At 39.9% G+C, this 27,397-nt stretch overlaps 1 protein-coding gene across 1 annotated transcript; it reads left to right on the top strand.

The window, feature by feature from the left end:
* The first annotated feature begins 833 nt into the window (after window positions 1-833).
* Window positions 834-27,319, top strand: fgf22 (fibroblast growth factor 22). Its single transcript, XM_044130106.1, has 4 exons — window positions 834-1,197; window positions 1,307-1,970; window positions 24,133-24,236; window positions 25,599-27,319. The coding sequence occupies exons 2-4, from the start codon at window positions 1,604-1,606 to the stop codon at window positions 25,791-25,793; spliced, it is 666 nt and encodes a 221-aa protein (XP_043986041.1). The 5' UTR covers window positions 834-1,197; window positions 1,307-1,603; the 3' UTR covers window positions 25,794-27,319.
* The last annotated feature ends 78 nt before the right edge of the window (window positions 27,320-27,397 follow it).

Raw genomic sequence — 27,397 nt, forward strand, 5'->3', positions numbered from 1 at the left:
AAAGAAATAAAATGAAATAAGGCAATCTGAATTTCATTGTTTAGCTTATGGGTAATTTGTTTTTCTACATTTTCTTGAAGTTGACATAAGGCTTAACAGGATTAAACAGGCTGGCCATACATCACTGCCTCAACCTAATCAGGATTATTAAACAGCTTGTAAAAAACAGACAAGAGTGTGGGAAGTCACAAAAAATGTGTTTTTCATTTCCATCCTGCTCTGCTAAATTACATGGTAAAGATCAGAGGGGGTGTTTCATTGAAATATTAACACAGGTGATCAAAACGTCTCTCTGGCATCCTCTGCAATAGCTCTGCTAACACTTCTTCAACCTGCAACAGGGAACCTGCTCTGTGTCTCTGACTGCTTGATGATTTAAACCAGAAGCCGTGAAAAAAAAAAAAAGCAAAAGAAAGCAAAGCCTTCCCTTAATTTGTCCCATATGCCTAAAGAGAAGAAATGAGCATGAAGGTGTCAAAAAAGCTGCCTCCTAGCTGGCTTAGGGTCTGTTATGAGACTGTAATGGAGATGATTTGCTACAAAATGCTTCACATCAAGGGGACACAGTGGAGGTCATGAGATGGAACTCAGGTTTTCTAAGTTTTTCCAGGTGTTTGTGACCATGAAAGGGCAAATATGCATGGTTCTCACACGGTGAACTCCTCTGAGAGGAGACTACTGAAAGGGGACGATACTTGGTTCAAACTTTCTCATTTGTATGAAATTGCAATGAATGGGTGCAGTGGCCTCCATCCCCCACCCCTTCTCCTTTCAACCCCCTAGACACTGGCCCTGCCCAGGATAAAATTCACGACGGCTCAGTCAGTGCCGGCACAGGGGAGGTGGCTGACTGACTGCACACAGCAGAGCATGAGGCCGGTAGCTTACTGCTTCGCTGCCCTATGCTAGCTCTCACACACACTCACTGGCTTCTGCTCACCCTGACACACACGCACACACACGCCTTCCTCCCTCTCTCACTGTCGCAGACTCACACTGGTTGGTCCCCTCCCATGCTTGCTGCCTCTCTATTTCCCTCAGTGTCATACACACTCACACACACACGCATGCACATGGGAGCACACACACACAGAGTCAGTCACCGGCAACTCTCATTCAACTCTCTCTCAGCCACGGGTCAGCAGCTCAGACAGGCAACTTGTTTCTATCCAGCTGGAAAGAGCAGAGCAGCGCAAGGTGCACACACACACACGCACACACAGAAAGATATACACTCTTCCATTTGGACTAAACTCAAGAATTGCACTCATGTTTATCCTTAAACATCCTTGGACTGTATCTACAGACCACTGAAGAAGACTTCAGCTCAGGGAGGCACCAGAAGGATCAGAATCAAAGATGGACTTGAGAGAGTGGACTTCATGTCAGGAGCTGAACGCGTGATTTCAAAGCTGAAGATGACAACCAGAGACTTGCTTTCAACCCAAAGTGGAGACTGACTATCAGTGACATCCAGAGGATCTGTTGTGATTACCATTCCCCTCCCTTCGCTGTCCAGGACTCCCACCCTCCACACTGACATCTCTTGATCACCAGCATGCCTACAGCTTGCACAAGGTGCACCTTGGGAGCCTAACCCACCATGTGCAGATGGATGACATCCGCAGCTCATCTTTGCCCTGAACTTACTTACAGAACAGCCACCACTGCCTCCTCCACTGGGACGCTCATCCCCCAGCCCAGTGCATCCTCCTTTGCCCTGGTATGCCTCACCCTGCTCTTGGTCACCGCTGGCAGCGGAGCCTGTCCTCCTCGAGCAGGGCATGAACCCCTTCAGGGGCTGGGGAGTGGCACCAACTGTTCATGGACTTTGGAAAGGCACACTCGTAGTTACAATCACCTGGAAGGTGACGTCAGACTGCGGCGGCTTTATTCTGCCAACAAGTTCTTCCTCTGCATTGACAAAACAGGAAAAGTGGATGGCACCAGGCGAAAAAACTATGCCGACAGTAAGTAGCTTCTGAAATTAGTGTCAGTGCACCCTGTGACATTCCTGCTTTTATGGCTGAACTCTGTGATTGAGTTTATAGTTCATGGGAATCTACAAAGTTTATATTACCAGTGAACTATTTCTGTGTGTTTAGAGCATGGGAGAGGCGTTGCTAAGTGAGAAGGAAATACCCTTGTGTGGAAATGGACTAATGGGAGAGCAGACACTGAGGAAAGACATTGAGCATCAGTTGGTGTGGTGCATTAGGGCTGGAAAAAAGTCTCAGTGTTACTGGCAATTAACTTGTCAGAAAGTGTGGTGAAAGTGCATCAGGTCTTAAGTAAGCAGGTTTAAACCATAGGATAGTTTTTGAGAACTATAACCCAGATTAGATTTGTAGATTACAAGTTATCCTCTTGGTAAACATCCTAATTTGAGCTTGCAGGTAGGTTTTTTTCATAAACTTCTTCCCCAAGTACATATAGTGCATCTCCCAAGCATCCCCAAACACCTCATACTTGTAGGTAGTGCAAGTCAACAAACTGAATATGCAGTAAAGATGCAACTTAAAAAAATATGCTCTGGTTACAGGTACATGTACGGCTTCACCAGTGTGCACTCTCTTGTCATTTTGTCTGTTGCTACATTGCATCTATAAACCATGTATAAACATGCCATCCCATAACCAGGTTTGTTGACAGACAGACAGAGCTAAATAACAAAATAACCGAAGTTGCAATAGACTTTATTTTCTGTCATTTTGACATTGTCTATTTCCACACTATGCTATCACACATCAAGCAGATAAATAGGCTACATGTAGCTTTTTCTCCATGGTGACAAAAGTTACTGACTATGGCCTCAGTTTCTACATTTAAACAATAAATCAAATGATTGCACTTAAATTATGAATGATTAACCTGCTTTTACCTGAACGCCCAGTCTCAAAAACTTCCTTTTGGTTTACTTGAAACTCTATTGTGCACCCTGTTATAGGCAATGAAATGTTTCATGTGGGATTGCTGCAGAGGTTAGTGTAATGAGGCTTTGGGCTTTTGCCTTTAACAGATGATTTCATGAGGCTGTTTTGTTGTTGCTCTGGAGGCCGAATCTGCTCTGCTATCAGACTGAAGGCTAGTATTACAAGCACCACTTCAGCAAACATTTTGAAATCAGGGAACATATCTTCAATTGAAATGATCAGAAGTCGGGAATAATCTCTGGTCAAGTGATTTCCCGATCCTGCAAATAATCGCTTCAGCGAGAGGAAATCTTGAAGCATACACTCCATCTACACCAGAGGTTCAGCTGCACTGGTCACATGCAGTGGTCACAGCCGTGCTCCAAAACATCCATAACTGTCAAAGATACTGTCAGCTTCTGGTTAGCAAGATGCATTGAGTATGGTATGCAGGCCAGGGGGGATGTATACCAATTAGTAGCTAACAACCTGGAAATCGGTTTTGAGATTCAAATATATTTATTGTTTTCAACATCCAGCATACATTTACATTCAACACATTGATCAGTCAGCTAAGTCCAGTGAATGTAGATGGATGTTTGGAGCGCTCAGGCCTGGGCGTCTTTATTTGATTGACTTGGTTACCTCTGCTACGCACTTCATGTGCAAAGTGGAAAATGTATGCATGACTGCACCAAGTGGTCAGGAGTGCATATTGCAATCTGCCAATCTGTAGAACAATGTGATTTCAATGTCACCATTTATGAAATGGCTAAAGGCAGAAAATATTAACTTGACCCCTGATCTTACGTATACTTTAATATAAATACAAATTGCTTCTGAAAGGCAATGTGTTACACCCTGCTTCTATTTATTGCAATTCTAATTTTTATATAAACCAGTTGAGTCTTATTAAATCTAACAGGTAATTACCCCTGATTAAATTGATCTGTGGAGCTCACGTAATTGGGTGATTGGTTTGTAGAAAACTGGTTAAGAACATTGGATGTAAAATGGTACCAAATGCCACTTCTGGTGGTATGACTTGTTCTAAAGATCCGGTCAATGAAAGTCTCTCAGAGATTATTTAAATCTAGAAAAAATGAAACTGGCCAGGATCTAACAACTCCTTTATTCGGTACAGACTGACTAATATTCATCTAATATGTGAGCACAAGCTCCAGCCTCTTTTCTCCTTTGGCAGTCTGTAACCCCATTTAGCATCTTCGCATTACTGTTTTGCCACATCAGTTTATTTAACATGGTGTGTTTGATGAAATATATAGAAAGTTTATTGTATAACTTAATATAAATTTTATATTAGTCTCGGAAGACTTTATATAAAACTCTGCTTGGAGTATTTGTAGTACTGATCCTCCGATACTCCAAGATACCTCTGATCACACCAAAGAACTCTGAGTGTTCTTAATGATAGATAATATTTATAGGAGTCAAATGATAAGTGGATAATAGAAATATTATATTAACCATTTATTGTCGAAGGTGTTCAAAACTTTCCTTTGTTGTACCAGAAAAAAAAAATCAAAAGTGCAAAAAGAGGAAATAACATCGACGTGAAATAACCAGCAACCATCCACAGTGCATCTTATAGTTCAGCAACTTTTCCAAGGAGCTTAATTATGCATGAAGCTGTTTCTCAGTAGACAGCCCATCAATGAACATCTGTTAAAAGCTGGACAAAGCCAGATGAACTAAAACTGGCCATGATCTGACCTCCCTCTCCATTAGTCATTGGCTGACCGAATGACTGGGTAGTCTTCGGAGAGACATTTTTTTTTGCCTTTGACTGTAATATTTATGTATTTGGTAGTTATTACCTTTTTATACAAGTAGGTGAGTCAGACTTTTTTCCATTCAGCTACTGGGGGAAGAGCAGCTGCTGAGTTGAGCTGACAGGCCAGAGAGTCTGCTTCCACTGTTTCACCGAGCAGACTGGCAAAGACTTTTTAACCTGTCAGGAACAGTCACCTGGCAAAGGCTTTAAAATCCACTAGTAATTGCATAAACTCAAGCTGAGATTAATTATCCCTGTCTTAATTCTGGACCAGGTTGTGACGTTACTCTTTCATCAAAGGCGACTTATGTCAGCTACTGGAGGAAATAATTCCACCTAACTGTTAAACAAATTTCAAACTAAACACATTTCGGAAGAACTGTGGGCTGAACGAACACAGACATTTGTCAGATTTAAGAGAAAATAAGAAAAGAGGTTGAGATTTTGAAATTTACAGTTTTCCTTCCAAAAATCATAATAACATGTTGTCTGTTAACATGTTATTTCCATATATTCCTCCTCCATTATCCTTTCCTTTAATGGAAAGAATATATTTTTCTTTGCTCACGCAGAGTTAAGGGATGTTGTAGCACTTTGAGCTGAGCACACTGCCAAACAAACGGTCATGAAGGCTTTGCTTGAAATTTGCCAAAATGGAACTTGGAGTTAGTCTGTGGTTGTGCATCTGTATGCGATGTAGTTTAAGACAGATAGGAAGGTTTGCAAACTCAGTAGAGAATGAAGTGTCACTGCTTTGAAGTCTTTCGCTTGCGCTCACACCCTTGTCAACACCACTACATTACCGTCTCACCTCCACCCCACTCAGTTTTTCCAGCTCAGACTCCCAGCACCCTCTCAGGTGCAAAAACAGTTGGAATTAGTCGACAGGCTCTTTGCTAATTGAGGGTGGAAAATATTGTATCAATCCCAGAGGAGCAGGGGCATGGAACAGCTGAGAGAAGAGACGAGAGGGAAGGAAGGCTGACTTAGATGGATGGAGGGATTACAGACTTGGACACAGTTGAAGGGAAATGCAAAAGTTGTTTGGCACAGGAGCGTGCTTTTGTGCAATGCTCTTCAGTTCGACTCTGGCAGAAGTTGTGCGCATGATTGTGTGAGTTTTTCACGTAAGCAGCTTGATAGTCTTTCAAAGAAATCCCCTCAAAGGAAACCCTTCTTGTGAAGTGATGACATTTCAGCACCGTCGCAAAAAAACAAACAAAACTAAAAACCTAGAGAGGACAGGCTAACATTTGTAAAATCTCCAAAGTGTTCCAAGAAAAATGTTCTGCCTTGAGCGCACACGTGTGGGAATGTACACAATCACACACTGAAACACAAACACCAACTCCTCAGATAGGAGTCGCGAACGCTTTTATGGTAAAGTGTTTGTTAATAAAATCAAATAGATAAAAATCTAGAAGGACTAAACACAAACCACTTTATTGTCCAAGTTACTATAAATAGATTGTCAGAGCACAAAAGTACAGTTGTTTTAGGTGCCAAAAGGGAGGACTTCAACATGTTTTCTTTTTAACCTATGTCTAAGACGAAAATGGGGAAAAACACACCCAAGTGTTTAGAAAAGCAGCAGAGGCAGGTACACATCATATCCTGTCCAGGGTCATCGGTCACCAGCTGCTAATTAGACTGAGCTGCAACACAACAGCTGCACTGGCACGCCCAGCGACTGCTTCATGATCAATTACAACAGTGAACGCTGAGTCAAGTTTCCCTGACAGATGAAATTGTGTATTTCAAACTAAGGCTTGTTCTTACTCATTCTTTTCTTCTGTTTTGTTTCATGACTCTTTTTCTGGCAGGTCTCTTTCTTTGCTTCATGTTTTTAAAATCCCATTTGAAAAGATGGCGTGTTGCATTTGGGTGTGTAAGGCTAGTTATATCAAGAAAAGAAATAAGGTCACTTATCCTAAGGTACGATCAGCAGTTGCAGATGCTTAATCCAGTCAACTGGAATGGTGGCTCCATGAACTTAAACCCATATGGCACCGATTGACAAGAGTGCCACATTCATAAGTTTGAATTATTATGCACAGCAGACGCAATCGATATTGATCTAATCAATATTTTCCTTAGTTTAAATATTGCTGATGGAGTCACGGGCATGAAATTCACGCCACATGATTTTAGCAACTCAGGTAATTCTCACGTACAAGGAAGTCAATGCATTTCATCTTACAAATAAAGTTATAGGCTGCAGGTGTGCAGGTGTGAAACACACTAGCAAAAATTTCTTTAAAGGTTTATGGAATAACCTTTCTTGTTAACGACATATTCAAGATGTTTCCCATTTTGAGAAACTAGTCCTGTCCTTTGCTCAGTTGTGATTTTGAATCATTCTTCTACACGGCTCTCTGTCAGTGCTCCTTGGCCCTTTAACAACTCTTTCAAAAACTCTTATGACTCTATTTCATATTTCTATCTGAAATCTTATGAGAGACGTCTGGTCTTTGCTGCCTTACAGCAAAATTTATTTTGTCCATTGTCAGATTTTTTTCTCCAGCAACAAAAGTTTATAAATGCATCACCAATCAGAGAAAAAGATGTCCTTAGCATATTTTGCAACAGTATTTACTTGTGAATGAATCTTTGTGCAATGTTTTTTCAGCGAGAAAAATTGAATCGGTCTCTGATATCGAAGCAGAAATGTTTCTATTCTATTCTGTTTTAAGAAAAATGTAGCTGTTGTCTTAACTTTCTGCGTGTTTGTTTTTTTTGTTTTTTTTTCACATAATGTTCTGATTGCGTAGTTCCTGTTTTGTTTCAGATCTATAAACCTGCTTAATTTTTGTGACAATTCCATTTAAAATTCTTTCTGGTTTATCTCGCATGATGATTTTAACCTCTGTATCACCTCTAAATTATTGTTAAGCCTTCTTCACATAAAACTGTGGGAATTTAAAACCTTAGATATGAAAAGATGAATTCCCGAGAAGTATCTGCCCAGGGCCTCATTGAACTTTGGACCAGCCCTGCGGACCCCATAAAAGAGACGTTGCAGAAGTCATCATGGAATTACTTGAGCTCTCTTCTGCCTCTGCAGCTGCTACTTTCACAGCTGGGGTGTGTTGTATTTACTGACTTTCTCGTGATGTGCAACGTGTTCCTTTTTGAAGCACCAGTTTTCCGAGTTCGAGAGTATGTTTGACTTGGAACAAAACCCAAAGGAAAAACCACCGCCGCGCTGAAATATGTCGTGGAAATGTTTCAAGCCTGTTGTCGGCGGGGGGAAGCTGTCTATCAAAAAAAAAAAAAAAAAAGGAGAAGCTAATGTGAATCTGAGCCTCATTAAAGAAGGGAGGAGATTCAGAAACACACCGCTTTGCTCCACTTTATCTCAGAGGAGTAAGCAAGTAAAGAATTGAATTAAATCTTGAAAGAAGGAGAGAAAAAAGATTTGATTATCATTATAAAATTTTAGTTTTCCTTGCACAGGGTTCATGCAGAAGAGCATAATTCATTCGAATGAAATTTTTGTTCTGTGTCCTGCAGATTTAACAAGGGAAAATTCAACTTTCTCTTAATGCTTTTAGGTGTATCTTCTTCAGACCCCTCCCTTCATCTTTGCAAGATTCTGAAAAGATAATAAACCTGTGTTAAAAATTAATTATATAATATTAACAGTAATTATCTCAACAACAAAATGCCTTTTTTATCATAGTATAACCTGAAATTCTTTTTAAATTTGTGGTCACCAGCCCATGCCCACCACTTTGTCTCATGATCGCACATGTTGTCCCTTACATTACACGACTGCACTTTGAAAGTGATGCGTTCATGTAGCAAAGCAACCTGTAGAACATCATATCTGTTCTGCACTACCTAAAATTTGTTGGGGTGCAGTGAGGTTTACTCTGCTCTGGCCTCTCATCAGCCATAGCTTAATGTTAATTCTGGTGAAGCTCTGGGGCTCAAGTACAACAGTCCAGGAGCTAAGGAGGGAAGCACCTGGCTGATAAAAAAAAAAAGTGCTTTGGTTTGTCGAGTCAAGAGAATATAGATGTTAATGAGGCCAGTTGGAGGACCGGGGCATGCTCTGCTATGCATTGAGGTGGAAATTAAAGGCCAGAAGAGTGCTGGAGTGTTTCCCGTTGCTCATTAGTCATTAAGGTTCTCCTCTGGGTTGTTTCAACTGTGATGGCATTTTTTTTGTAAAAACCTTGGATGCCAGCAGGGGAGAAATATCTTTTGGGTTGTGCTTTTCATACAGCTCCAAGTTACTTACTTCTTGTCAAAATCAAATTGACACCTGTCATATTATGCTGAATCTGAAAATCATAATTTCACATCAGTCACACGTGCATGGTTGCTGAATAGGAATGCAAAATCCTTCGCACAAATGCATGCGCTATCACTTTCCTGGGAACTCTGCAGGACAAGAGTGTCAGTGTCAGTCCAATTAGCCCAGAGATCCCAGATCAGTGCCAACTGGTTTCTGTATCCTGAATGGGTTCACAAAATGTAGCAATTAGTAGCTAACAACCTTTAGCAAGCGTGGCTCTGGCTCCTCTCTTGAATTTAATGGGTTCATCAGCAGGTTTATAGAGTCTGACTCTAGCCCTGCCAGCTAATTTCTTTATAACATTACACATAGCCATGGATATCCTGTGGGCGTGAAGTGACCACAAAGACTTCACAGTGTCTGTACCTAGCTACTCAAACCCTAAAGCTATTGACCAAAGGCGGTTCCACTGATGTTCTAGAGACTTGTAAGAAGCAGACAATAACTCCGAAAGCACAATTTAATGTGAATGTCACTGATTCAAGAGTAAGAGAAAAAAAAAGATGGAGGTCTCGCTCTCTGAATTGGGCCAGAAAAAACAAGCCATGTAAGCCTGCCTGGGCATTACAGCGCATTCCCGCATGACCAGACTTTGTTTTCTGTCCAAAAGCAGCTGCCTTAATGATTTAGGTGCTTTAAACACCAGTGTAACGAGCCACTGCTAATTACAGTGGTGTAATATAACGCAGCGCATGGTCATAGCCAAGAAGTAAGTTTTGAAATCCAGAGGAGAGAGAGAGTTTGATGTTTTACTCAATGGGAGAAATTTAGTGTAGTTCTTTGGTAAAAAGGAGAATTATATCTATCATTTGGAAACAGCTAGCAATACTTCCTGAGCCCTGCTTGTCCGCTATGGTTTTCAAATGCTGGTGAAGGAGTAAGTCTGCCGACATGTGGAAATACACCTGGTTATATATGCTGATGTAATCCCTTCAGGACCAGTTTAACCCCCAGAAACCCTAATGTGGGGTAGTATATAAAGCCCTAAATCTGGCCTTTTGAATATAGCAGAGCATCTGATTTACACTCACTGTATAATATGGTCCACAGTATAAGGAAGCTGTGACATAAAATAAAAGCAGAGTCTCCCAGGTAGCATATCTGAACTTCTCCTTTTTCCCCAAGGAAAGCTATAAGCCATATTTGCACATGGATTTTCAATATACTTCAATCTGTTTTGCAAACCTCAGTAAAATAACCCTAGAGGTCTGAAAGCATGGGCAGCTGATGATGACTGAAAACTTGCTGATTGGCAACAGATTTTTTTTGTGCAACTTCTGACATACTGACATGCAGTTAATTATGTCATTACGCCTAGAGGAAATATTTATCCTGGAGGGAAATTGACTTAATCATCAATAACACATCCTGCCTTTTCATCCCCACTATCAAGTCTTTTGTAGCCTTTCAAGAGTGGCACACAGTGTGTCATTTAGCAAAGCTTGTCACACAGCAAGAGCAGGATATGATAGTGGCTCCCATCACACCGCATGACTTGTTGTTGCAGCAGAATCATGTCAGATAAAACATACCAGTCCATCAATAAATGGATCACAAGTTAGGCGCATTAATCTGTTAATTTTGAGACTAAGTCCTGTTCTGAGTTTCTGGTGAAAGTGGGACAAGAGAGGGTGGTAGAAAAGCTCATGGCAAAAAAAGGATAAATATTAGATGAACACCATAGATATAAATGTCAGATAACCACACTGCACCTTTTTCTCAAAAAGATATCAGACAATTTTTTGTCATAGGCCACATTTGGTAAACAATCAAAGCCCACCAACTTTTTTCTTTGAGGAAAAATACTGACTAACACAAATGGAGTGAATCCTTCTTAAATGGTTTTCTTGTAGGATTGCCCTGTTTGAGTTTATGAACAGGCTCAAAGACACTCTACGGGGCAATTATTGTTATAAAGTAGAGGTTAGGTTACCTAACAGTTTGAGACAATTTCTCAAACTGAGAAAGAATTTTATTTAATTTTTTTAAGCTATGGGTTTTATCAGGTTTCTGATGTACTCATTGACTCTTACCATGATTTCCTTTAAATGCAAAAAAGTATTTTGCCATGATAATTGATATCGACCCCTGGTGAAACTTTTGAGACAAACACCTCATCTAGTGAAATTCAAAATGGGTTTAAAACTGTTCATAGAAAAAAAAGAAAGAAAAAAATATGTTTTTTTGCAACAGGTTATTCAGTTACAAACTAAGGCTCCAAAATCAACTGAGTGACATGATGGCTGTGTGGAAAAGCCAGTTGTTCAACTAAATCAGCAAGTATTTGAACCAGTGCTGAGCCAGGAGCACATGATCAAGTCAAGACTGGGGGAAAATCTTTTGGAAACTGGGAGTCTGAAACCTGCTGTTGTAGCTCCCCCCAAAATATATTATATATGCTTACCTCATAATTTGAAACTTTCCCTATGTTTAATATGAACAAATGACATTGCAACATATGTGTCAGAGAAAATAAGGAACAGCCAGTCTAATGCAAGTCCTGGCACACCAACAGACCTCTGAACCAGATTACACAAACCCAGACATACCTGCTTTTTATCTCTGAGGCCATTTCACTAAATGAACATGAGCAGGATGTAAGTATCATGTCAGAGCACAGACTGAGTCCTTGTGCATTCTGAATGCATGTGTCTGTGTTTATCTTTGTGCCATTGCGGGAGCACAAAATAAACCCTAAACTGAAAAAGATGTGCATTTCTGTTCCCTAAAGGCTAATATGAACCAGACCTGACCATGGGCTTGGCTTAGGCAGATTCGTGTTTGTGTGTTTGCGTGCACGCTGACACGTGTGGGCTTGTGTGTTTATATGTGTGTTTTTCTCGTCTGGGAGGCCATGCTCCTCATTACAACTCAGAGGGTGGCACAAAGCAGTGACAGAGGCAGCGCACAGTGTACTTTATCTCAAATCGTTCTTTGTTAATTCTCACTTTGTAGTTCCAGCACTACTACTACAATACCTACTTTGTATTGAATGAAAGAAGAGATCCGTAGATTGGCCGTCAATAGATTGACGGTCTAAGGAGCTGCAAGTGACACCTTAGACTTTTCTCACTGACTCTAAGATCTTTGGCTGCTTCTAGATCTATTTTTCTTGTCATTAGATTGGAAACTATATGTTGTTTTTTAACGCAGTTTTCTACAAACATCAAACATCCTGAAGCACAAAATGATGTCTGTCCTTTTTTTGCAAAACTGTTTTTTTTTTTAGCGGTAAATTAGATTAAGGTAAATAAGATAAGATGTCTTTTTACAAATAGTCGTGTAACATTTGTTGCTCTAAACAAGATTAATTTTGCGTTTTTTTTGTGCACACCAGTTTAGAATTTTATTTGTAAAATAAACAAATAAATAAATCAAAACCATGTATCATTTCCATCTTCTCTACAGTTATGATCTCCCTTTTGTTTTACGCTATCACATAAAATGTCAAATAAAATACAGGAGACTGTGAAAAGATCAGGAGGTATGAATACTTCGCCACACACAGTACCCGATCAGGCACTCTGTCTTCCACTGTCTCCATTTCCCTTCTCTCCTCCCCTGGAGTGGATAGGATTAGGGTCAGGGCCCTTTGGCCAGTGGAGCAAATGACAGCTTTGGCAGGAACCTGATTTCACTCTAGTGCCTTCTGTCAACTGCTGTATGCCCATCTCATTTTAATAATGTAAATATGGGGCAAGTTCAGGCCACAGAGAATATTCTGTGTCCTGGTGCTCAGTCACTGGAAACTCTCTGCGCACCTGAGCCACACATGCGCATACTTAAAGTCCATTGGGTAGGGTTTGCAGGACTCTGCAAACCAACCCAGATTTAGTTTGCCTTCTGGCCGCTTTTGAACTGTACTACATACAGACAAAAACCCGAAACATTTTGCAGAGTTAAAAGCTCACAACGCAGGAGTGGGATTTGGACTTTTATGGGAACGTCGGGAAACTACAAATGTATCCACACTGACACAAAGAACTTTGATTTTGAACTATCAACTATCATTGTGACTTTAAGTATCATTTTACTTGTCTGTTAGAGACCAAAATCAGATTCACTATGGTGGTATGTGTAGTGAATAAACATCCCAAGTAGTTTAAATGCAGCCTCATTGACATGTAATCTGTGGCTTTCTTGAATTTTATGCAGTGGAAACTGTTTGGGTCTATTTAAATTGTACTTTGCAAGCCGAAATCCTGTTACTGTCATTTTTATTGCTGTACCACAGTGTTGGTCCACATGTGTGTTTTTATGTGCTCAGATGTGGAATTAATTATATGATAAGTGAATTAAGGAGAGGGAACAGCATAACAGCATCTTAAATGTTTTGGGTTAAAGGTACATTTTATAAGTTTCTCAATCTTCTCTAACTAATTGTGGATTAATGACTTAGAACAAGTATTTACAAGCAGAAAGTCATTTAGTGAATACAAGAAAGCATCACAGTACAGAGCGGTTATCTTTTCTGGCCTGACTGGTCTGATCAGCTGAGCAGACTTGCTTACTAACATTTAGTTACACAGACAGTGACCTCAGTTTGACGTGAACAATGCCAACATCATTATTGCCCCTTTCCAAACACAGGAAAACACAGACGTCGTGACTCACAAGCCTCACTGCAGGCAGGTCTGCTGGTAACTATCTGCAAAACCTTTGATAGTAAGTCGTCTGCTTGTTATGAATGTGATGCATGATTTGGAGGCAGTTTGCTCTCCGCTGCTGATTAAAGAAAAGCTTTAATGATGACTATGACTGTGGCCCTCTTAGAACCATGTAGGACACAGATGAGCTGGTGGAATCCAGACGAATGACTTCATTAACCTTTTTCACCTTTGCTATCCCAAAGCTTACTACAGCAACCCTCGGCCCTGCTGGGTACCCACTTCCTGAAGTTATCCTCTTATGTTTCATTTTCTGGCTGGCTTGACCCCATTGGGCTTGTAAATTTGGGGTTTGATGAGTGGGGGGTCTGATTCAACATCCTGGAGGTCCCTAATGAACTGACTGATGTTCACTAACATACAATCACAACTCATCATGACCACGGAGGCTTGTGTTTTAGCAGTGTACCAGCTAAAACAGCTGGTACACTGTTTTAGTGTCAAAGACAGACAGGTATCTTAATGACTATGCGGTCTTGTTGTGTGGTAGTGCAGAGAGATATCTGGGATCTTTGTTTTTCAAAGTGAGATTCTCCAAATGGTTTATACTCGCTGTCACGTATGGTAGCACATTTGCCAGGAAAAGCAGTTCACTCAGTCTTACAGGACCGCACAGAGGTATCCAGATGTGGAGGGTGATTTTAGAGTACACGGGTCAGCCTGTCTGGGGATAAATCAGACAGACTAATCTGTCCTGTGAGGGGATGGGGGGTAATTGGTCACATTTGACCCCCAAGCCTTGAGGACTGTGGGAACGCAGGCTTTATCTACCAGCGGTAATTGACTAATGAAACACTTCCGCAGCACCCTCCGCCAGATTGTCATCCACCGTTTGGGTTAGGGTGAGGCATGTGCATGCATGTGGTTGCGTGAGTGCGGTTGACACAACTGGGTAAGAGCAGTGTGTGTGCTTGTGTGTGTGTAGTTTATAGAAAATGGCAGGATGCGGAACTCCCCTTGGCCATCCACGCAACTTATCAGCAGCATCAGCCTCTTTATGCTTGCAGCACAGTGAGACTTTGACAGACCACACATTAATGATTGTGTGGTTGTCATTACAGTTTAGATTAAAATTTCAAGTGGAAATGGTTCATTTGCTTCCAATTTGGTTTAAACCCATCACAGTAGGCAACACAATGATGAAGTACTTTAGAACCACAGGTGCAAGTTGGCATGCTCTGTTGGTCTGCAGCTTGTGACTTCGCTCAAATTTTATAGTCGCTTTGTGTGGATGCCCACATTGATTGAAAGACAAGAAAATCAGCAATGGGAGAGCGAGGTGCGGGGGTGGGAGGGTGTTAAGAAAAAAAGGCTAAAGTTACGGTTGCGAGACAATGTCTCTGAGGTCCCATCAAGTGAGCCATTCATAGATGCTGGCCTACCAGTTTGTGGAGCCAGGGAGACACTCCGATAGAGTGGGGCCCAGGGTGGCCTCGTCTTTTTGTCCCAAGCTGACCCCTGGGCTATAGCCTGGCCTCTGCGCCCCTCACCTGGTCTGTCCCAGCGCACTGGTAAGAGGATACCTGTAATTTGCTCTAATGGCCTTTGAAAGACCTGGCTAGGCTAATCCCTGGAGTGCTTCTCCCGGTAGCACCACGTGAGAAATAGCGGGGGGTTGGGGAGTGGACTGGGGACCAGACTCTGGATGTGAGAGAATGTCACCCCTCGCAGCCTTGGCTGCTGCAGGAGGGAGTCTGGGAGTCAGCTTTCAGCAAATCACTGATGAGTTGTTCACAGACTCTAAAAAACGTATCCCTGGCGTGTAGACTAGAATGTCATCTCCTCTTTACACCTTTGCTCATGGCTCAGTACAACAGGAAAAGTGGGCTAAAGACACACACTAATCTGCGTTGGAAATGGTTTACTGATTCTCCATGTTTCTGTTTGTGTGATGTGTTGGTGTGGTGTGGCTCCACCAACAATAAAAGACGTCAATATCCCAATGTTTCAAAGTTGCAACTAATAAGGGAATTAAAAGTGACTTACTGTTAATAATAATTGTAATCATAGTCCTTTAGCTAAAAAAGCAGGACAAGAGACACAAATTCCTTTCAGGCTCATCTTTGCTGTCATTTCTTCAGGGATTTAAAGGAATGTGGGAAGTGCAAGCGATACTTGGACAGGGAGGGTCAGTCTTCCACCAGTCTTTTCTCTGTCTTCCTGTTCTTTCCATCCGTCGTTCAACCTTATTTTTCTAAAAGGGTGGGCCACATGCAGGCGATTGCATTCAGTCGCAAACCACTCCTCAAGCGTCCCACTTCTTCAGGTTGGTGGCCATTATATTGTACCCATAAAGCCAAGCGTACGGGCAGATTCAAAAAGTGACAGCATATTTATGTCTGTGAAATGTCAGGTATGCAGGAAAGAATGACTGAAGCCCAAAGTGGCGCAAACTTATTCTGGTTGCTTATTTACTTTAGTTTTATTTGATTAGATATGATCAAAGCGCACACTCTTTCTTGCTAAATAATTCTGGAACAGTCCTGAATTTCAGAGCAAATGCAGTTAAAGGAAACATTGTTCAGACTCACAGAGTCATAGGTGACGTGTGGAACAGATTTAGATCGCAGGAGGAAAAGGTTTTGGATGCTGTTCTGGACGTACCTCCTTTTACTAACATAGACTGGATAAAGATTGCCCTACTGTTCTTTACTCCCATGCTTACAATTCTCTATAACTTCACAAAAAGGAAGAGCAGATTATCTTAATGTGATTTCTCTTTCAGTTTGGAAGTCAGGTGTTTCCAAAGTGCCCAACCCTTTGCACAAAGTAGAAATATCTCACTGCTGCTAAGGGATGAATAAATCACGCTGGTCCTGTGAGAGTTGTAAGGTACAATACATTTCCAGGTGGACGAGGGGGATGTGGAGATGGAGTCGGATTGGGGCTATGACCCAACCAGGAAATAAATAGACTGAAAAAGAGACTAAAACACATCAAGGACAGATGGACAGTGGAAGACATGCAGACAGATGGGAGTCCAAATAGCATGGAGAAAGGCAGATACAGTGCCCCAGAAACAAAGAGGAAGGTCGGGGTCAGCACACACATGCTGCTTACATTAATGCATATGAAAATAAAAATAAATAAATAATTATTTCTAAAATATAAAATAAGTCACCATTTAAAAGAATTAACAAATGTACAAATTATCATCATTCAATGGACAATTTTAGCCTACTAATTATGTTAGCAGTCCTATTTAATGCAAATTGTGATCAGCAGAATGTCTTACGCAAATCAATACAGATTAGACCAATGTTCATTTGCAAATGAAGAACACGTTTTTCGTTCTTCATCAAAAACAACATATATTTAAGATCTTGTGATGACAGAATCCTAAAACAAGACAGACTCAGATAAATTATAAAATTGTCTGTTGTAGATGTCTTTAAAACAGAAATTGGTAATGGGCATGAATTATTTAGAGACATAATTTTTCACACCTTCCATTTTTGGAAGTCAAACCAAATGCAGTGCCCTGAGTGATCTCTGCTGTATCAAGTCCGTTTTTCTTCAACAATACATTTGAAAGATTAAAGGTACAAGATGATTGTGGGGTGTTGCAAGAAAGATGGCTATATAAAATAGACAAACAAGAACATTAGCCTTGCTTTTCTTTTACGAATACACACTCCAGATATTCGTTATGCAGACTCGCTTGCCAGATGCGTTCACATTCACACATTAGTTGGCACGGACGCTGCAAGTGTACAATTAACAGGCTTGTAAAAGTTGCAAGGCAGACTGACACAGATGTGGGAAGATGATCATCATTTCATGCCTTGTGGACCTTTACAGCCATGCCCACGTGACAGATGCTGGAGGTAATAATTTACCCTTTAGTCTCAGGGAAGTTTGTGATCCTTTCAGAAACACAAAGAGCTTCCAGATGTTTGGAAAATGGCTGCTGTTGTTCATCTGCTGAAACTTAGATTAATTTACCTTGCCAACATATGAAGAAATATCTGGTTTTAAATGTCATTGAAGGGAAGTGTGCTATATGATCTTATTTCATCAAAGCAGCTAGTATTAGCCAGAGGTCATGTTGAGGTCCATGTCAGCAAATATTGCACCGATATCCTTACAGCATCAGTATCCCAAGATACAGTGATCATATCCGGTTATCATAACGTCCTGACAAGACTCTCCTTCATTTGTCAGTGAAACACAAGTGTTTGGATATGGGGAAATTGAGATAAAGAGAGAAGCTATTGTGTGCCTGTTTGCCTCTTTTGGACTAAAGCATTGACAATATTGTGCTTCCTGTGCATGCGCTGAGATGCTCAAACAAGAGCAGTGACAGCGAGGCATTTATTGATTCACTTATTACCAACAATCTGTCAACTGTAATCACTGATTTGTTGTCAAGGTGTGAAAGTTGGTGTCTATGCCAATACAGTAGCGGTGAGATTTTAGACCTTACTAAATGCATGGGAAACGTCCATTTCAGTTCATTTTGATTCAGTTTATCAAGCGCGTGTGTCATCTCCAGGTAGTTCACAAAAGAAACATATCCACATAGATTAAGCATCAATGTATAAACTCTATTTAATTAAATACAATCAAAATTTGATCCTGGTCAAGTTCACTTTATTACACCCACTGGTAAATGAAAAAATAAAATAAAATAAAATAAAATAAAATAAAGGACATATGGCAATAGAGGAAAGTGGATCACATCAAATTGTTAACCTCAAATTAATATCTGACAGGACATCGCTCAGTGTAAAAGGTCATGTGTAGCCATTGATCAGAAGTTTGAAAAGGAATCAAATTGATGTCACGTTTTAATTGAGTTCAGCTCAAACTGGGATTGTTACATCCACTGGATTCAACATCAAATCTGCACATAATATCTACAAATTCACAAATTACCATTTTTTAAAATATGTTTTCACCACCAAAGAACACGCATTAGTAAACATATTTGGCCAATTTCCACTATTCAGTCAAATTACAGCTCAATATGTTGATTGCGTGTCCGCCTGGATAATTTTCAACTTGACGTGGAAAAGAAGCAGAAACACACAATCATTGCTGTTTTTGCACAAACAGACTATGGTTAAATTCAAAAGGTTGCTCCAGTCTCTTGGCAACTTACCAGGCCTACAAGTTGCAGCTGATCAGAAGAGCTTTTGTAAACTTAGCTGGCAATGTCCAATAATCGAAGGTTATAAACCTGAAAAAATAATTCATACAATTCTGAATACCTGGATTATGTTTAGGTTATGAATGTATATAAATGTCCTTTGCCATGAGATCTAAATTGTGTCATTATTTTACATTAAAGGTTACATGCAAGTGTTCATATCCTTACACTATGAAGGCCTTCATGGGGTCTGTTTCTCATGGAAACTCTCAAGGTGTTTAAAGCCACAGTGAGTGATGCATCCTTTGTCCACGCTGATACATAGGCGGCCCTTTTTGCCCACTACCAGACCCTTCAAGGGGGTCGTGGCAGATCAAAGATGCTGGTCACAGCCATTAGGCCTGGCAGCCCTAACCCGACATGAAAAGCTTATTTTTTGAAAAGAAGGACAGAAGAGAAAAAAGAAAGGAAAAAAAAAAAAACAAGCCCCTCTTCATTTAAAAAGCAAGCAAACTGTGAAATAATTGAAAAGTTATGTTAATCAAGAGCAGGAACACAGCAGGATTCCCAAAATTCCCAGGCCTTTGCTCTGGTCGAGAAAGAAGCCGTGGGCAGAGGGCTGCTCAAGGGGCAGTACGAAAAAATTAAAGAGCTCGGAAAATTTGCAAGGAAGACAACAGGGACGAAAGAGCTGAAACATTTCAGCTTCCTTCTGGATCGACTGAGGCCTTTTGCTCCGCCGTGGTGCCCTTCATTCAGAACACTTGTTCATTAATTAGATCTTGTCCAGCTTTTCACCTCACAGGTGAGCAACAAAGACTTGATTGGGGGGCGGTTTTTGGAGGCTCCTTCCCCCACCGCCAAACCCACCATCATCCAGCCAGCACCTTCACTCTGTACTCCCTCCGGTCCTTCTCCCTCCTCCCCCACCTCCGTACTGTGGTTCTGACAAAAGGGAACCCAGGGAGAGTGTCTCTTTCGTTCCTTTCTGTCTTTTTTTTTTTTTTTTCTTCCGAGGTCAGAAAAGGCTTCAATGATCTGACGATGGGCTAGCGTCCAAAATACGGGCGACAGAAAAAGAAGAAAGAGTAAAAGAGAGTCTGGGTAAAAGACTTTTTCTGCTTTAAAAATCTCTTAGAGGAGAAATAAATGGCAAGTCCACAGTTGACTAGACACGTATAGTGCAGGATTTGCTTGTAATGGCAGCTTGAGCTTATTGACAGTCCCAGCCAAAACATGTCAAAGGTTAAGAGATCTTGCCAATTGCAAGTGGGGAGCCAAAAGTGCCTTTTTTCTTTTGCTCAATGGGGCCATCAGTTGATACTTGCTCTGCAGAAGGAGGCAAAGTGGTGACCCACGGATCCAACGGTGAAAAGAGTTATTTTGTTCTCATTGTTTGTCTTCCCTCAAGTGATATTTGTTCAAAACTATTGAATTATTTAGTAGCTTAAGAAATTGTGAAATACGAGCATGATTTAATTAGACTGTAATAAATGTCCCAGCTATTTAGTCATGAGCATTTACTACAATCGATATACACCTTTGTAAAAATGAATGGATTTAGTGACCATTAAATTGAGACCAAGATAAATTATTTCAGAACTTTTTGCACATTTAGTATATGTTTGATTTTGTAAATCAACTATGAAATCTGTAGATCTTTTAGACGGGAATTTGTAAAAAAAAATATAAGTTTGATTGCTCTGGTTTAACGCCATTAAAATAATACTTTGAAAAAGCAACTTTTACATTATTTTCTGCATTCAGTTTCTTTGGGAAGGGAGGTGTGTCCTTTACACCTTAAGGCTGTGAACACTTACAATCTGGTAGATGAACTTTTTCATTTATTCCATCTGATTTTTTTCCTGTTAAATTACACTGCATAAATATCACATTGAACAAAACTATCCAGGCATAAATCGAACATTGCATGCAGTCATTAAATATCTGGCTTGATTTAAAAATAATTTAAGATGAAAATATGTGCTACGTTACTGTGTTATCAAACTGGCACCTTTTGTTTGTGTTAAATCCAGACTGAAGTGATATTTGAAACTCAACGGTTTGGAAAACTCTTTAATAGCTTAGAATAATTCACTCTGAACACAATGGTGTGACTTTTCAAATGGTGGCCTGTGAGTTATGTGGCTCTCCCTGGTGTTTGTAGATGTGTGGTCAAGCGTCAAGGGCCTAAGTGATTCCTTTAAGTGAGAGGGAAATTCCCTCTTGCTTCTTCAGATCTTTTTCTCATCTAGCTCAGCAGGAAGCAACAGGGATGAATAAAATGTATTTTTGAAAAAGAACCATAGCATAGTTATTTAATAGTGATCATGTAAAAAGAAGCTCAAAAATCTAAATTATTTTTCACCTGCTGTGACATGCTTTTTAAATTAACTGAAGTGCTTTTCTGCATTATGTTTAAAAGCCCCAAAAGACACATTAAAATAAAGCAGATTTGACAATTTACACAAAAATCCTAGAAACATCTCTGATGTGACAAATTGTGTCCCATGCTGTAGCTTCAAGCACCAAATGGTGCCAATTACTGCTGGCACTACTTTCAGGCACCAGCGGTTTTCACTGGCCTGCACTAATACCCCGTAAACCCTTGCAGGACCCTAAATTATCAACTTGGCTTATTGCTTACGAGTCGCTTGCACGCTTCAGGTGCCACCACAGAGCACACCCGGTATTTGTAAACACAGCTTGTAAAAAAAAAAAAAAAAAAAAAAAAAAGAAAGAAACCACACACTTTAATGTTTCCTCTGAGGATCAGAGGCACCATAGGGGTGCAGCTGGGGAGATACCTGGATGAATGAAACCAAGACATTCACACCTTCCTGCAGCTGCGCCCAAGTCGAGACAAGGCATCATTTACACGTTCCTGTCAGGGAAGAAAAGAGGTCGAGTGGGCTTGCCTCGCTCTTCTTCATTTTTTTAGTCTTTGTACGTTTGTGTGGATGGCCGAAACAGATGATTTCACATGGACCTTACCAAGCTCCGCCCACAACCGACCCACGTGACCGCAAGTCTCACAAAAAACGCTCATTGTTTCTATGTAAACATGACTCGATTAGTTCATCATTTCTACCGGATTTTCACAATATATAGGCTACTAGAATGGACAGAGGAACCAACAAGTTCATGTCATCATCTGGGAGGAGGTTACTGGTTTCTCAGTCACAAGCTGGTTGAAAACCTGAGGCCAGCAGGTGTCAGTCAGTTATGGTAGATCGGAAATATGGTTTGATGACCTCAATATGAGAAGTTACAGACTGATAGGAGGAACCAAAGAGCTCTGTAAAGGTAAAGGCAAATCTTCTAAAGTTGGGATATAATTAATTTAATTTCACATAATTATCGCGGTAGAAGCCATTTGTTTGTTAAAATACAACTACTCAGAAGTTCAGATAAAAATGTTCTGGAGATAAGAGATTCCTTGGAAGAGGATGCGATGTTTGAGTGTAGCCACCTGGAGAATCTACAGAATAAAAACCCCATAAAACTCATCAACATATGAAGTTTATGATTCCTACTGATAAATATGAACAAATAGAGTTCAGTAAGAGGAACATTTTTCTCCTTTTCACAATAATTTGTACTCTTTTTTTTTTTTTTTTTTTTTTTTTTTTTTAGCAGCAGGAGCAAAGGTTAAATGTGTACATGTAGAATTATTTTGAATACAATTGCTGCTTTGTTTCATGCTTCAGCGCAACAAAGAGGTGAAGATCTTTTTTTTTTTGGAAAGTAAGGATTATCTGCTGAAAGGAAATTATTTTTTTGTTACAAAGATATTCAAAATTTCCTACACACACGGATATTTTTAAATTGCACAACTAAGAACAAAAAGACCCAAGGAATACTGAATTCAACAGTAACAGCACTTTGTAATATTTGCAACTATTTGGGACATAAGACTAGAAAATTGAATGACAGATATAAAATCACCAACTCAAATGATGTAGCAGTTTCCAGATACAACTGGCTTTCGGAAGACACCAAAGTCCATCTATGTGCATCTTAACCTAAGGATTTATGAAGTTGCTCTGTTAGTGAAAAATCAGCATCACAAAGGCCCAGACAACACTCGGAAGATCAGAGAAGCAGCCAAGAGGCCATGTTAATGTCGACTGAGCTGCAGAGATTCACAGCCCAGGTGGGAGAATCTGTCAACAGGACAAAAATTAGCCGTCCACTCATAAAATCTTGGGTTCATGCTAAAGTGTGCAAAAAGAAAACAATTGTTGAAAGAAACCCATAAAAATGTCAATCTACAGTTTCCCATAGCCCACACAGGGGACACAGCGAACATGTGTAAGAGGCCTCTCTGTTAAAAAGATCAAACCAAAGTTGAACATTTCAACCTTCATGGTAAACCTTTGTGTAATAAAATACAGTAAATAGCCATGGGCACACAATTCCTACAGCAAAACATGGTGGTGGCAGTGGTAAGCCGTGTGGGTGCTTTTCTTTAGCAGCAACCAGCAAGTTAAAAATAGTAACAAAAGAAAATGATTGAAGCAAAAGTTTACAGTCCAGCAGAACAGATCAAGTACAGGTCCAAAACCAAATTCAATGCAATAGACATGGAAAACTTTTAAAATTGATTTTCATTCACTCACTTCATCCAATATGACTGGCAATGGGCCATTATGAGTAGGATGCATTGAAATATTCTTTTCGTTATCTGTGTAAAATATAAATCTATATTTTAGATTTATATTTGTAAAATAAATCTAAGCATTTACACTATGTTCTACTGACTTTGTGTGTATATTCTACACACAAAGAAGTGTAGAATCTATACGCAAATATGCAACAGATAGTCTAGTTTTCCTGCATGATTCATAGTAACAAAAAAGGTTTCACATGCAACCACATTAAGGTGTCTTTTGAAGGTGTAAACCAGCAAACAACCACTATCTTCTTCAATCAACTACTTTTCAGGATGCTTGGAGGCAACCACAGAAACCTTCCTATTGTGGCTGTGGCCGCTATTTTCTTATGCAGATAAGAAGCAGAACACGTGGCACTTGTTTGAAATCTCTAAGTGGGTTGGAGAGCCCACTTAAGTGGCAGAGACACATAGGCTTTATTTCCTTTAGTAAACAACACTTGCAGGAGCAGGAGGAAGTGTCACATCCTGAGGAAGGAGGTTTTTATTGATGCATGTAGCAAAGCCACGTGGAATGTGCAGGTTCAGACTATGGTATGCTGCAGGTATTTGCTACAGAACGCGCATCTTATATCAAGAATCTCCCACGTACATTATTGTCTGTCTTACGGCAGAGAGGCTTTTGATTGTGAAACATAGAAACCCTTAATGCCTCTAACCCAGACTCTTGTCCCTTCTTCTTTTTCAGGCTTGATGGAAATCCGATCTGTCAGTGTGGGAGTTGTTGCCATCAAATCTGTCAGTACTGGCCTGTACTTAGCAATGTCCAAGAAAGGCACACTCTTTGGATCGGTGCGTATACAGCCTTACGACATTGCTTCTGGAGGTCAAGACTTCCAGGTCTAGTCATTGGGGAGGGTGGAAAAAGGTACCCAAGATGAATTGCATGGAAGCAATTTACAAGAAAGAGGCCAAAGTGTCACACCTCTATACCTGCTCTGAGACTGACAATACCTGCATCCTCAACCAGCTTGTTACACTGTCAAAATAGATGACAGAGAAAAGAACAAAGAGCCAGGTGGGCTGGGATTTAAGTGGTTGCCAATTGTTGTTTGGTATAGCAAGGTTTCAAACGCAATCACCTTTTATTGTTAAAATCAGACACACGAAATGTGTGATGTCTACCGCACTAACATCTTAAAAGAAATATCAGTCAACAAGTACTGACATGGAAAAGGGAAACACCCTACACTAAAACTTTATACATTTAATACATTGGAGATTCAGAAACTTCAAGAGATTCATAGAAGGTTCATAATAACCAGGCATCACAGTGAAGATCTTGTTTTGGTAGCATGATAGCGATCTGGAACATAATACCAGTATGTCTTGCTATCATAAGAGGCAGGAAATGCCCACATACAAGTGGATTGGATGTGGTCTGGATTTTCAACCAAAAGAACATCCTTCCAATAAAAAAAGATTAGCAAAGGATTAGTTTTTAAAAATCCTTAACAGTCAGGACTCAGAAACTAGATCACAAACTGCTGCTACCTTCTGAGAAAGCAATGAACTGAGCAAAATAAGTTTATTGAAGATTGTTTTGGATGGCAAAATGGTTCAGATTTTTTTGTAGGCACACTTTTGGCATACCAAGTAGGCATTTTTTAAGTATAGCCGCTTTGAGTACTGTTGCAGGCCATGGATCTCAGGTTGTGGTTTCTTGAGCATGACAATCAGTTTTCTATACTTCAGTAGTCCCAAAGGTCAGCAGAGCTAAATTAAATACAACCAACAAGTGTGTTATGATACCGTTATGTCAAGATAGGCAAAAAATCTCTAAGTAAGGAATATCAAAAGTCCAAAATGTTTTAATTGCACACCAGCAAGATATACATGATGAAGTGGCTAATGATTGTACAATAATTATTTCATTGATTATTATGACCAGTGAGGCACATTTACTTGAGGACCTTTTAATTCTCATTCTTTTTTATTTAAAAGTTGACTTAATCAAGAATATCTGCAATAGGAAAATACACCCCCTGCAACATCTGCAAACACCTGGAAAATCTCTCAGTGCAACAACAGACCTTGACCTTTAAAGGAGTTCTTGAAAGCTGGCCTTTGATGGCGCAGCCGGAAAATTAGTCAACATTGAAATGCAGACCTTTCTGTTAACATCCTTAATCGTCTTCCTCTGTCTGACTGCAGGTGAAGTACAGCCCAAGCTGCAAGTTCAAAGAACGCATTGAGGAAAACGGCTACAACACGTACGCCTCGCTTCGCTGGAAGCACGGCGGCAGGCAGATGTTTGTTTCTCTGAATGGACGCGGGAAACCACGACGAGGTCACAAGGCTCGGCGAAGGCACCCGTCCACCCACTTCCTGCCCATGCTTCCCTCCTAGGCGCGTCTGAACTCTTCCAGGCAGCTGCCTGGAGGTGACAACAATCTTTCCTTTTTATTTATCCATCCTCATGCTACATAAATGTACATTTGCTGAGCTCTGTAACATTTTAGAGTTAGAATATCTGCTTCCTAAGTTATTTTCTGCATATTCTAATGAGGTTAATATAATACAGTGCAGTCCGACAAAAAAAAAAAAAAAAAAGAAATTGTGTTTTTCTTCACAGTTTCCACATTTGTGTGTGTGTGAAAACTGCATCAAAAGATGTGAGAGGCATTATGTCTACAGATAGATATAAAGAGAAAGAGCAATCAGAAAATTGTTTTAAATCAGAGGGAAAGGTGAAGACACTGGGGCTTTACTCTTTTCATTTTCAAACAGGTTCGAAGACATCAAAATCTTAAACCATACACATCATTCAGTTTTAGGGTTTATCACAGATTATGTGAATAACCTTCAAATTAAGATTATGTGATGCAATAATAGTCACTTCTTTAAAAAATAAATAAATAAAACAACAAATAAAAATATATGAAAACATGTTGCATAAGAAAAATTACATCATAAGGTGCAAAATAATTCTACATATTGCATCTAGTAGTAGTTCACTTTGTTACGCACTACTTCATACATTGGTGAACGATTGTATTAAACCATTTTTATGTCAAATTTGGTATTTCTCACTTTATAAGTCAAATCACAGTTTAAAAAGAGGAACGAGTTGAATCTAAGAGGTCATGTAAAAAAATAAATAAATCTGACTGTAGGGGTTTGGTGCTGGCCATTTTTCCCCTTTGTTATTTCATATGTTTTTAGTTTTGTTCAGTTAAAAAAGAAAGAAATGGTGTAAAACAGAACATCTTCCAGGGGACGTTTCATACTGACCCTACATCTAACAGAACGTGAGGTAATCAAAGAGCTGATATCATTTAATACCCTTTGTATACTTTTGTGTATTTCTGTCAGACTACATCTAACTCTCAGCCAATAGACGATAGTTTAAAAGGCAGGAACATAAACCATACAGCATGTCCCTAACTTGCTGGTACGGCACATGGTTGTGCTGCAACACAAACATGGTGTTCCATATGGAGCAGACTCCATAAACCATATACCACCTATAAACATTCAAACTGAGTATTAAATAGTTTAATCCATACTGCCTCTCTGTAAAGACTTGCTAACCCTAGAAAACACGACTGTTGCTGATAGAACATTTAATATATTTAACACTATTCTTAGTCTTTAACTCTTAAAGTTGAAGTGTATTGTTATTTTTGACTCTTTTGTCGGACTCCAAGCAAAATAGCTATATTCAAGTTTTATGTTTGGCTCAGTTTCTATGATATTACTACTGGATATTGGTACATTAGTGATCCACATACTGTATGAAGCACAACTTATTGGTCAGTTGTATGTAAAGTTGCATCCTTAGAAAACAATCCTAAAATCCATTTAAACTAAGTCATTTGAGTGCCTTCGTGCAAGATGAGCTTGGTAAACCTAAATAAAATCTGCAAAACTCATGAGTCACGCTGACTTTCTTATCTCTCTGGTGACCTCTTATCTGGACCCTGCCACTGTCTGAGAAATGTTTGTAACAT

Source organism: Gambusia affinis, linkage group LG10 (assembly GCF_019740435.1).
Source record: "Gambusia affinis linkage group LG10, SWU_Gaff_1.0, whole genome shotgun sequence".
Lineage (NCBI taxonomy): Eukaryota > Metazoa > Chordata > Actinopteri > Cyprinodontiformes > Poeciliidae > Gambusia > Gambusia affinis.

Coding starts and splice junctions, on each gene's coding strand:
- fgf22 (XM_044130106.1), top strand. CDS start 1,604: ATGTGCAGATGGATGACATCCGCAGCTCATCTTTGCCCTGAACTTACT. Junction 1,971..24,132: donor GCGAAAAAACTATGCCGACA/GTAAGTAGCTTC, acceptor CTTCTTTTTCAG/GCTTGATGGAAATCCGATCT. Junction 24,237..25,598: donor AAGGCACACTCTTTGGATCG/GTGCGTATACAG, acceptor GTCTGACTGCAG/GTGAAGTACAGCCCAAGCTG.